Genomic DNA, 12,177 nt, shown 5'->3' with positions numbered 1-12,177 from the left:
GTCATCTCAGCCCTCTCCTGCTTAACCTGCTTTATTGCTATTTTTTGATGCTCTCTCCTCTATCTTTTGGTCTCACGTGTCAGCACACATAGACTTGGCATCAGAGGGTGGTTTTGTTTGTAGAGCTGTTTTCTAACTTGTTTCCATTGTTGGATGCTGGTTAGAACATCACTATGTTAGTGGTTTTTCAGGTACCTGTTAGAATGTCTGTTTTTTTGTGGTTCTGGGTTGAATTATTAGAGCTTATGTCCCCAATTGCTGCCCTTGCGTGACTAGCCATTGATAAGGGATCAGATGTAGAGGACACATTGACTGTACAGTGAGTCATTAAACCAAGGCCTGTTGGCTCGTTGTAGAACGTACTGCACATGGATCATGTTGGAGCTGAGATGAGACTGGGTCGGGGTCGGGGCAAAGGAAAGGCATACCTCAGAAGAAATAGGAAAAGGCACAGTATCAAGCAATCCTGCCCTTCTTTTTCTTTAAAAAAAATCTTCCCACTGCTTTGGTTGCCAGACAATCCAGCAATAAGATCCCTTGACTTTTTCAGTCCCAGACAGAAGGTTTGTACAGCTTCAGACTGAGTTTGGGGTCCACAGGGCAGGAAACTGCCAGGATGTTTTCTGTTGAATGGGTCAGTAAACTTCATTCACCAGGGACTTAATGGACATGGAGAGATTTTGGACATTTTTTTGTGTGAATGATCCTTTAGAAGGGGGTTGACCGAAAGGGGGGTGTGATGCTTAGACTCTGGGGTCACCCACCCCACCCTCAGAGTTGGGAGCTCCGACAGAGAGTAGTCTGAGAGGAAGCCAGAAGCCCAGGTCCCAGAGAGTCCTGAGCTCTAGTCTTTTCTTCTACTTATGCACATGTGGGTGGGTCATTTCTGGAGCTGAGTGTTCTGTTTTCGCCACCAGCGTTTGGCTGTGGGTAGACACCTGGGTGGCAGGGAGGGGCAGCCAGGCCCGTTCCCCTGCGTCAGGAGCACCTGGCAGATGTGTGCTCTTTGGGTAGAGGCAGCCCTGTTGCAAGGGTGACCAACCATGAGTTTCATAGGTTAAAATAAACGCGGTGTTTGATTTGACTTTGAGAGTCAAGCTGAAGAGATTAGCTTTCTTAAAGTAGCAAACGAATCCCCAAAGGACAGGAGGTGTGGTAGTTTTTATTTGGGGGAACGTGTTGATGAAATGGAGCCTGGAGTCACCCCTGCTGTTTGGTCCCAAATATAGTTTTAAGAGAGAGAAGCAGTTTGAGGAGCTTTTTAAGTCCTAACACCTTTTTCTGGGATGTGTGTGTGTGTGTGTGGGGGGGGATTGTTGCAGTCATACAGTTCAGTATATGTTTATTGGGCACGTGTCAGAGACCAGAGACCATACGTGGCACTGCGAACATGGTATGGTAAGCTCTGGTTCTTGCTTACAGGGAACAGATAACTGGAGTCATTGAACAGCAAACAGCTTTTTTGTTGTTGTTAATCCTTACCCGAGGATATTTTCCCATTGATTTTTAGAGAGAGGGAAAGACAGAGAGAAACATCAGTGTAAGAGAAACACATTGTTTGGTTGCCTCCTGCATGAGCCCCGACCAGGGTCCGGGCTGGGGAGGAGTCTGTGCCCTTGACCGGAATTGAGCCCGGGACCCTTTGGTCTGTAGGTCGACGATCTATCCACTGAGCCACACCAGCTAGGGCAGCAAATAGCTTTTTAACGGTTGGCATCTGTGGGGGAGGCACCGTTCTAGGCTTTGGATGTGAGCCCTGGAGCATGTATTCTAGCAGTGAGGGGCGGGCGTAGAGCAAGCCATCAGGCTGGTCTTGTAAGCAAACCGCAGTGGGAGGAAGCCCACCAGAGTGACCGCCCTGAGCTCACCTCCCTCAGCGTGGAAGTCAGCTCTTCTGTGTGCCAAGCACGAGGGCACAGGGGGCGGAGGAGAACTTGCAGTTGAGGTGAAAAGGCAGACCTGCAGCCCCGCCCTGAATTCACTAAGGGTGAGTTCATGGACATGGCAGGCAACCTCCGAGCCTGGACAACAGGAGGAGAGATACTGACAAATGACCACCTTACTTGTCCAGAGCACCTCGCTAATATTTTCTCTAACCCATTGCTGTATATTTCTTTAAGTTGCTCACTTCTTAGATTCAGAGTATAAAAGCAAAAAGGCAGGTGTGTTTTTTTTAACAGCCAGCTCTTATGGAGATGTATCGGCAGGCCTTTCAGTGACTTAGCAAGGAGAGAAGGGACTTGAAATGTAACCAAAATGAGTAGGAATTTACCTGAAGCTTTGTCTTTGAGAGATTGTAGCCTTGGATTTGAAGTGCCTTGAGCGTCCTCTCTGGAGGGAAACACTCTGATGGGATTGGCTGTTGGTCTGGGATGCCGCCTTCTTCTGAGTTGTATCAAGTTCTTCAAATCAGGACTGTGAGTGTTGTTGTTCTAGGAATTTTCCTCGTACCCAGAGCCAAGAAGAACAAAGCAGGCAGGGGAAATCCCCCTACTGCAGCCAGAGGAGGAGGAGGAGGAGGAAGAGAAGGAGGCAGATGCAGGGTGTGGAGGCGCAGGGAGTTGGGTGGGTGTGCGTGTGTGCGGTGCCCTCCCCCCCACTTCTTTGGAGAGAGACTTCCTTCTAACAGGGACCCCTCTGTTGTTGTGGCTCAGAGCTGCGACTTGAGAGGCATAGTCTCCCAGTGATGCCACCGGATTCCTGATGCGTGACACCCCGGGCAGCCTGCTGAAGGCCGCCCTTGACTGCCTGGGGCCCCCAGACAGGGACGCCATTGTGAGTCACATTTAGTCTGTGAGCTCCCTCGGCCCATGACGGGCACTATTCTTAGCACCATTCTCTGCGCCCTGGGACAAAGGTCACCGGGACCCCAGTCTGGTTGGGTGGCTGGCTGGGGCTGGGCCCATGCGTGAGAGGAGGTGCAGGAAGGATGGAAGGGGAGGCTTTGCAAAGTTAGGATATGTTGGAGCAAGGGTGAGGGATGGAGCCCTTGGGCCCTGGGGACGTACCCCAAGCCACACAGAAACCCCCGTGGGCGGGCCTGTCGCTCAGAGTGCTGGCCTCATCCAGTGTTTGCACACGTCTGGGGCACACGAGGCTCCCAGACTTGGATGTTGCTGGGGAGTCTACAGAGTTAGTGTGCACCCCCAGCCCAGAGCTCCCTCCAAGCTGTGGGCCTCCAGGTGGCCCCGGATCGCCTTCCCAACCGGAAGTGAAACAGGACACGCTGTGGAAACAGGCTCCTGTGTCAGGCTGTCCACTGGTCCAAGCCCACCCTGGGGCCTCCTTGCTGGGGGACTATTCCATGTCCTTCCTGTTCCTGCTGCTCCCACACCTAAGAGGCCATTCAGGGCTCAGCACACCACATGGGCTTTCTGAAGGGTAGGCAGTGGCCTGCAGGAAGCCCAGGCTGAGAGCCCTGGGTGCCCCTCCGCCCTGGGTGGCTCACAGGAGTTTTCCTCAAGGCCTGGGGGGAGGAGGCAGCCGACCACCGCTGTGCTGTCTGGGTGACTGCGAAGCTGAGCGGCCCGCCGTCCCCTCCGGGTCCTGTGCTTGCTTCAGGCATCTGCCTCTCCTGTCTCTGGTCCCTCTTCCCTTTGGTGTCAATAGAAGAGAAGACTAGAGCTCAGGACTCTCCGGGACCCGGGCTCCCGGCTCCCGAATGTCACAGTGTGATGTTCTTTATGAACAAAGGCGAACCCACAGTGAGAAAAACCCCTGGAGACTGGGCCTCACCCTGGCCCCGACCCTGTGTGCAGACACCAGGGCTCAGCTCTACAGAGCGGGGCTGGGGCCGGGCCGATGCTGCCCAGGCGGACACCTCAGGCCAGGGAATGGCACAGGCAGGAAGACCAGCGACAGGCCCTCCTATGTGTGCGACCCTTCCTCTGGGACTGGCTCCCAGCCGGGAACTAGTCCCCTCTCTACATTAAGGCTGCTCAGCCCAGCGGTGGCGTGCGGGCTCCTGGGCCCTCCCCTCCTGGACTTGGACTTGCCCGGGTAGAAGCCGGAACTTCCTTCCCTGTCTTCCGCTTGGTATCACTAGCCTTCTCCCCTCCAGAGGGATTTTAAGATAAATCGTGTGAGGGAGCTTTTAAGGTAAGGGGTGGGAGGGAGAAGGAATGACATGAACAGCTAGCGCAGGGGACCTAACCATCTGGGCTGGAAGTGTCACCGTGGAGGTAGACGCCAAGGTCCCTGGCTGTCCCGTCATCCTGTGGCTGCTGGGAGAGGTGAGGAAGAGAGGTGTTTTTTAAAAGCGGGTCCTTTTATCCCTTGGATTCGTGTGACCAGGCAGGTCGATTCGATGTCAGCCTCCAGGTGGTCTTCTCTGGGGTGGATGTGGTATTGAGCTCAGAATGTGGGGGTCAGGCTGCGTGGGTTCCATCACGGCTACTCCACTTCTGTTGTGAGTGGCTTTGGCCAACGCCGGTGGGCACGCCGCACGGTTTTCTGTGCTGTAACGTGGGAAGAAGAAACACGTTCACAGTAGCAGCTACCCGTGGAGTTACTGTGAAGAGTAAGGGAGAAGGGTATAAGCATCAACACGGTGTCCGGTGCTTAGTAGGTGTGCACGAAATCATAGCACTTGCGAGCATTGCGCTCTGCCAGGTTCCTAAAGCAGCTCCTCCCTCTGTCCTATATCTGTGGTCTGGGGACCTGACTCACAGGAGGACAGCAGACTCCAGGGCTCATTTACATAAATTTGGGGCAGTTGATCTTTCTCTTTCTGTCTCTCCTCGGGGGGTCCTGGTGGGTGTATAGTCATTTTGCACTTCATCAGGAAGCCTATTATATCACAAGGGGTTTTGCAGCTGCTTTCTTTTCTTTTCTTTTTTCTAACAGACATTCCATAGCATCTCTCAATAGAGATTTGTTTTCTTACACCTTCTGCCCATCAGGGTGGCTTTTCAATGGCTTCCTCACATAATGGTGCCTTTAGTCCCATGTGCCCAGGTAGGGAGTACTAGCTGGTGACTTTAACTCAACTCATAAGAAACGTGCAAATGTGTGTGAGTGGCCTACCCAGTGGTTTTTCCAGGAGGGGTGGAGGCGAAGGAGGATAAGGCTTAAGCCATCCAGCATCCAGGGCTGTGTTTTCTAAAGTTCATTTGTTTTGTAGGCCTTTGCTGAATCGTTTCATTCTAGGCTGTGTAGGGTATTTCTTGCAAGACAGTTTCAAGGAGCTCAAGGTGCATTTTTGAAGGAGGAGGCAGTGGTAGTTCACGTCCCGTGTTTCGCGTGGGGTGTGCAGGGGAGGAGCGCTGGGCCCACCACGAGGAAGCAGTTAGCGAAGGAGCACTTCCCAGATGGCAGATCACAGCGCATGCCGGTCACTGCTTCCTCACAGGTGTCTGTCCAGGTGGCCCTGTGCCTGGAGTCTGATGGCCTGGACACTGGACCCGGAAGCACCGTTTTCTAACTGTGCTTGGAGCAAAGTCACGGGACTTTCTGAGCTCCTTTTTCACAGATAGAATGGGAACAGCAAGGCCGCTGTGCTTCATGTACAGAGGAGTGGGCAGGGACTTTAGGAGCGAGTGATGTGTTGCATACGCATGGGCCTTGTAGACATGAAAAGTAGAAGAGGTTGCCCTGATCGATCATAGAGGACATTTCACTTGTAGATGGGGAGGGAACCAACCTAACGCTTGTGTTTTATCGGGTCTCAGTTTACTTTGGATCAGACACATTTGAAACTCAGGTTCAGGGTTAGAAGTTGAAAAAGTCAGGTTTTTCAATGTGAGTTGGAGCATCCCAGGCCTCCTGCATCTGCATGGGCTGGGTGCTCTCAGTCCTGCTCTGCCTTCTGATATGGTGTGCAGGGCACAAGACCTGTTGAACAAGTATTTCTCTCTCTGGTGCACTCATGAGTTATAGGAAGTCAGTCAACATTGTCCTTACTTTTTAAATTTTTTTCAAAATTGGTTTTTAGAGAGAGAGGAAGGGAGAGAGAAAGAGAGAGAATGTGAGAGCGAAACATAACATCCATCTAATGGGTCCCGCACGCCCCTCCACTGAGGATCGAGCCTGAAACCCAGGCATGTTCCCCAGTGCATGGGATGACACCCAATCAACGGGGCCACACTGCCCGGGGCAGCATTGTCATTTCTGAATAAAAAGTTATCCTAAAAGGAAATCTATGTAGCGGGACTCTTTTAGCATAAGATAAATTGACCTTCGGAGTATGCCAGGCCTTCCAGAACTATGATAGTGGCAGTGTTGTTGGCTAAGACAAGAGAATGTGCGTGTGTGTGTAAATTAGAATATTCTTCCTGGACCCAGGAAGAATTTAATAGTCATCACCTGACCTTCGAGGATTTCTGGGTGGCAGCTTCATTCCTCATGAAGTGATGACTTGATTCTTTCCTCTCTCTGTTTGAATGCTTGCCTCTACGTGATCTGGGAGGACAGGATGGTGCTGGAGAGGAATATGATGACCTAACTAAGTCCTTGTTACGTAAGCCTAGGAGAGTGATCTTCCCTCTTGCAAATCAGGGGCCAAAGGCTCCCTCTAGAGAGGAGTGCTTATGAGGTTTGACTTCTGATTGGAACTGGCAATGGGCATTCCTTGGTTAATACCTTTTTTTTACTTCTTGAGGCAAAATGACTTAATTGTAAAGGCACAAAGGGCCGTGTTGCCTCAGAGGATAGAGTCAGTGTTTTCTTCCTAGAGTTTGCTTAGCAGTAAACGTGGCCTGACCCTTCAGCCATTCAACAGAAGGCAGTTGCTATATTGTCTTGTGTTTTTCTTCTCCTTTGGGTGGGACTGTCTTCCCCTCCTCCGTCTGTGTGAGCTATAGCGCCTCCTCCCTGTGTCCTGTATGTTGCCCGCCTTTTCTCCTGGCTGGATGGACAGGGGAGAGGGAGAGCTGGGTCCTGGGATCCGGGGCTGAGAGGGCTGGGCCTCTGGAGTGATGAGTCAATGCCTTGTGTTTCCAGGCAGTGGACCGATCCAGCTGTGGCAGTTTCTTCTGGAATTACTCACTGATAAGTCCTGTCAGTCTTTTATCAGCTGGACAGGAGATGGCTGGGAATTCAAGCTCTCTGACCCAGATGAGGTAAGGAGGGAGGGAGCCGAGAGTGCTGTGCCAGAGAGAACTCTGGAAGAGGTTGGGTGATTCCGATGACATTTTCTAGGATTCCAATCCCAGCTCTGCCACTTGCTACCTGTGTGACCTCCTGCAAGTTGCATAGCCCATCTGAGTCTTAGTTTCTTCACTTGTAAAAATAGAGAAAAATCTCTACGTTGCCCATTGTTCTTGGAATGCCTAAGAGGATGCACCTAGGTCTCAGGCACATAGTGGTCCTTTGTGAATAGGAGTTGCCTTCTATTACTTAGTCCTCCTCCTGGCCTCTCGGCTCTGTGAATCTGAAAGGGCTCAGACAATTCAAGAGGCTTTGGAAAAATGGGTGCAATTTATTCATTAATCCATTCTTTGTTCCAACAAATGCTTAGTGAGTGGTTGCTCGCTGCCATGCCCAATTCTGAGGATAAAAAATGGAGAGCCAGCCACTCTGTGTGGCACACCTGAGAAGAATCGTGCCCCAGAACAGAAACCTGCGTCCTGTTGATGAAGGGCAGGTGTGACTGCAGCTCAGCGCTCCTCCAGCCCCTCACATGAGAGCTCCTGCTTTCAATGCAGGGACATTCTCTCTCTTTAAAAAAATATTTTTATTGATTTTAGAGGGAAAAGGAGACGGAGAGAGAGACAGAAACATCAATGATGAGAAAGAATCATTGATGGGCTGCCTCCTGCACACCCCACACTGAGGATCAAGCCCACAACCCAGGGCATGTGCCCTGACCAAGAATCGAACTGTGACTTCCTGGTTCAAAGGTCAATGCTCAGCCACTGAGCACCCCTGGCCAGGCCAGGGACATTCTCTTAATGATACAGGGATGGAATAGAGTCTACAGTGTTGCATTCCTTTGTTGTTGTTTTGTAAACTCCATTATGTAGAAGTCCAGGGTCACTATGTTTTCATCGACTTAGAATCAGCGGTCTAGCCATTCTTGCCTAACCCTTTACATTGGAGTTCAGGAGAGATCGGTCAGGAGAATATCCTCCACGTACATGAACCTCTTACCGGACTGACTTGAACGTCATGGGTCATCATGAATGGCTATAGGCATATAAACATGCATATTTGGATTATTTTATAGATTTTTATACCCTCCTCCCCCATTTTTAATTTCAGGTGGCCAGGAGATGGGGGAAAAGGAAAAACAAGCCCAAGATGAATTATGAGAAACTGAGCCGTGGCCTCCGCTACTATTATGACAAAAACATCATCCACAAGACAGCGGGCAAGCGCTACGTGTACCGCTTTGTGTGTGACCTGCAGAGCCTCCTGGGATACACGCCTGAGGAGCTCCACGCCATGCTGGACGTCAAGCCGGACGCCGATGAGTGACGGGCACCTGGGGGGCCAGGGAAACTCTGCTGAGACATTTCAAAGACCCACGTTGGTCGGACTCTTCATTTTCAATTGTTATTCTATTTTTAATTTTCCAGACTCCTTTTTTTTTTTTTTTTTTTTTTACATTCAGGGGTGGGAGCTAAGTGAACTGCAGCTATAGTCAATTATGCGTGGTTGGCAAAGGAGAGCCAGGACTGGCGGGGTGGGTGGGACAAGAAATTCTTGAGCAAATTTGTAGGAGAGAGAGAGAGAAAGGTCTCCTTAGAAGCTTGAAGAATCTGGCTTGAGGGAGGATGAGACACATGTGTCTGATCATTTATAAAAATCATCCATGAAAAAAAAAAAGTGCCTCAAGTTATGAACTTACTAGCATAAGCAATTGAGGCATCAGGGGTCATGAGATGGATGAAGGGCAATTCGTTTGCTTCTATTGTTAGTTCTGGGCGGGCAAAAAAGAGGGAGGTGGGGTAGGACAATTTGTTTGGGGAGGGCGTGCCCAAAACCCAAGGACTATTTACCTTTTACTCTACTTTTGAAACAAAGATGGACTTCAGTGGGGAGGGACCAAAACTGTATTTGTGTTGAAATTTATTTTATTAAATTTTGTGCCAGTATTGTTTTTTTTCTCTTAAAAATCGTCTTAAGCTCTAAGGTGGTCTCAGTATTGCAGTATCAGTGCAAGGTTGTTTTTATTTGCCAGCTGAGGATTCTGTCACAGTGAAAGGAAACTGTTTATATAGACCCCACTGGAAAGGCAGAGTGCTGTCACTGAGATCGGACCCCAGATCCCAGTGGCTTTCTAGATGAAGGAACAAATGATGCTGATTTGGGGACAAGGGACCTGTGCATGTGAATGCCATCTATCGTTTTAAAAAAATGATCATCACGCCCCTCTACGTATTTGTCGTGAGTGGATTCTTGGGGTTTAGACTTAATGATGAGCGAAGTAGCATTAAGTCTTGAACTTGAATGTATTTGGCAGCCCTGGTTGGGGACCACAGTGAATCAGGAGCACTGTTGGAAAGGACATCAGAGGAGGAAGGTTGACTTGGTTCTTTACTGGTTCTTTCCCTCTGACTCGGAATCAAAGCTGTGTGCATGGGCATTACCCCTCGGGTCTTAGGAAGTAAGTCCTGAATGCATGTTATTCCCAACTAACACTTTATCTTTCATGTCTCATTCTCTCAGCCTCCCATACTTCTTGCTTCCCCCCACTCTTACTCAGTGCAGAGAACTGATTGGGGAGTGAACGAGTGACAGCAGACATGAGTTGAAGAGTGTCTGATAAAGCCATTTAGACTCATTGGGTGTTTGGAGCAATGGAAATGATGGGTGCATAGAGGCAAAAGGTGGCTTGGCTGTCTTCTGGAGGAGAAGTGCAAGGCTTTCCTTTGAAGAACTTAGGCTAGTTGAGTGGAATGTCTATCCAGTTAAGACCGTGCATGCAGAGCGAACCGTGCAGCTGCTGTTTGGGTCTTGCACTTGGACCGCTGTCGTGGCCCAGGGTAAGTGAAGGCTCCTAATTGCAGAAGAGAGGAATGACTAGAAGGCAAAGGAAACATAAGAAAAGGAGCTTGAATGAAGACAAGGAGGTGGTCCATGAGGTGTGAATATATTCTTAGTTCCCCCATAACTTAAACAACTGAGTCAGTTGTGAAGGGTAATCTGAAAATGGGGTTTTGGGTTGGTGGGGGTGAGCACCAACATCGAACTAGTGAGGACAAGACCCTAGTTCAATCAGAATCTCCACCACGACAGAGATGCCCGATTCAGAAGGACGTGGGCAGTGGGACGGCTTTGCAGACTGCAGTGAGTGAGGAAGAAGCGGTTAAGGTGGGCTTCTCAGGGCTGGCTTCTCGGGGCTCTAGCGGAGACACTGGAAGTGCTAACCACCTCCAGCGTATCTTCAGGAAAGTGGATGGTTTACTCCAGGTCCTCTTGCAGACCCTGACTGTCAGGAACTTAGCTCTGTGACTCACGCTGACAAAGCAGAGCGCCTACTTGGAAAGCCACGGCAGAATCCGCCCAGCTGTGTATTTTGATCTTCTTCCAAATGCAGGTGCCTTAATGAAGCTCTCAAAATGTTTTAGGAGCTGCTCAGGGAGGGTAGGCGGAACTGTTGGACTACATGGTTTTCTTTTAGGTTAATTTGATCTTTGTTGGGCACAGGCAAAGGTGTGCGTGCATGCGTGAGTGCCTGTATACGTGCGTGTGTGCATGTCTGAGTGTCTGCGTGTGTGTATGTGCGTGTGTGTGCCTGTGTGTGTTTGCAGACATGCACAACTGCAGCTGAGATAACACCTGGGTCTTCTAGGTATGCCTTTCCACATTTCAGTAACGGGCACAGGTAGAACCAAGGCTGGGCATCAGTCATGGCTTGCTGTTTGCAACCAGGCATACAATCGCTTTCCCAACTCATCAACCTTTCGTGATCCTTTCTTTGATGCCCCAAACTCCCCTCGTGTGAGTGTCTAACCCCTGCAGCGACCCCACAGCAGCTCCGATGTAAGAAAGTGCCTCCCGCTTGCTCGCTGCCTTTCTCTACAGGTCCACCGTTTTCAATATTTATAGTTTGTTAGTTAAGATCGCTTTGTTGATCTGGCCAGATGCCTTTTTCTCCTTCTGTCCAAAGGCCAGAGACCATCCCAGGAAGAGTGGTGGGTGGTTTATACACTGGAAATGCAGCAGAATTGTTGCATTTATGCTTTTTTTTAAAAAACACACACACACATGTTAGCTTCAGAGGAAGGACGGGCAAATCTGATGTAGCCAGGGGAAACCCTTGTTTTCTTGGAGATGCTTTAACCCACGTCATTGTTGGCTGTGGGGTCAGAGGCCGCCGGGGACTTGCCTGCACGGAGCCCTGGTTGGGTGGCGATGGGGATTGGAGGTAGCATTCCAAGATCAGATGTGCTGTTCCTCACTTTGGAAATGAGCTCTCCGGGTTTTAGAGCATTAACCTGCCTGTCTTCAGGGTGCAAACGACACCCCCTCTCTTCTAGCCATGCTGTGCATGCTGCTTTCTCCGTTGGGGTCTATATAAATGTGTTAGCTCTTATCTACATTCCAAAGAAGTTTCAAGGAACCATAAGTATATGTATCCAGATACATATATGAAAGATATATATGGAAATGAAACTATCTCTATCAGGAATACTGCCTCAGTTATTGAACTTTTTTTAAGAATACTTTTTTTTTTAAGCTGAGAAATATAGGGGTAAAAAGATGTTATATTGTGTTTGACTATTTTCCAACTTGTATTTTCATATAATTTATATTTTTTAAAAAGCTGAACATTTAAAAGCAAGATGAAAAAAAAAAAAGGAAAAGCAGGTGCTTTTTAAAAATCAGAACTGAGGTAGCTTAGAGATGTAGCGATGTAAGTGTCTATGTGTGTTTTTTTTTTTTTTAAATGCAAAAAAAATTTCTTATGGGGGAGTTTTTGTTTGTGTATTTTAGTAGCTGATGCTGGCACATCATTTTGCTGGAGAGTTTTTTATATACTGTAGCCTGATTTCATATTGTATTTTAAACTGTGTGAGATTAAAGACAAAGAAATTCATTTATAACGATGTGGGTGTGGCTTGTTTCTTTCCCTGTCTGGTGCCTGTGTGAATCGGGACACAGAAGCTCAGGAAGGGATGAGACTAGGTCTTGCTGATCTCATTAGCTCGGGATCGTTCTGGATAAAAATTTCCCAATAAAGTGAGAATTGCAATAAAAATATAGGGAGGTATGATCAATCTTACATTCCAG

At 49.1% G+C, this 12,177-nt stretch overlaps 1 protein-coding gene across 3 annotated transcripts in view; it reads left to right on the top strand.

The window, feature by feature from the left end:
• ETS1 (ETS proto-oncogene 1, transcription factor) overlaps positions 1 to 9,035 on the top strand; it is a 66,935-nt gene extending 57,900 nt beyond the window's left edge. For 2 of the 3 annotated variants that reach the window (XM_028146922.2, XM_008142552.3), the window contains 2 exons: positions 6,940 to 7,058; positions 8,200 to 9,035. In XM_028146922.2, coding sequence (XP_028002723.1) covers positions 6,940 to 7,058; positions 8,200 to 8,415 — 335 coding nt within the window. In that variant the 3' untranslated portion in view covers positions 8,416 to 9,035. The remainder of the gene's footprint in view (positions 1 to 6,939; positions 7,059 to 8,199) is intronic. The other variant, XM_054712459.1, reaches the window with a different exon arrangement.
• The last annotated feature ends 3,142 nt before the right edge of the window (positions 9,036 to 12,177 follow it).

Source organism: Eptesicus fuscus, chromosome 23 (assembly GCF_027574615.1).
Source record: "Eptesicus fuscus isolate TK198812 chromosome 23, DD_ASM_mEF_20220401, whole genome shotgun sequence".
Lineage (NCBI taxonomy): Eukaryota > Metazoa > Chordata > Mammalia > Chiroptera > Vespertilionidae > Eptesicus > Eptesicus fuscus.
The sequence above is the reverse complement of the archived record's forward strand: the minus strand, read 5'-3'. Positions and strand labels throughout refer to the sequence as shown.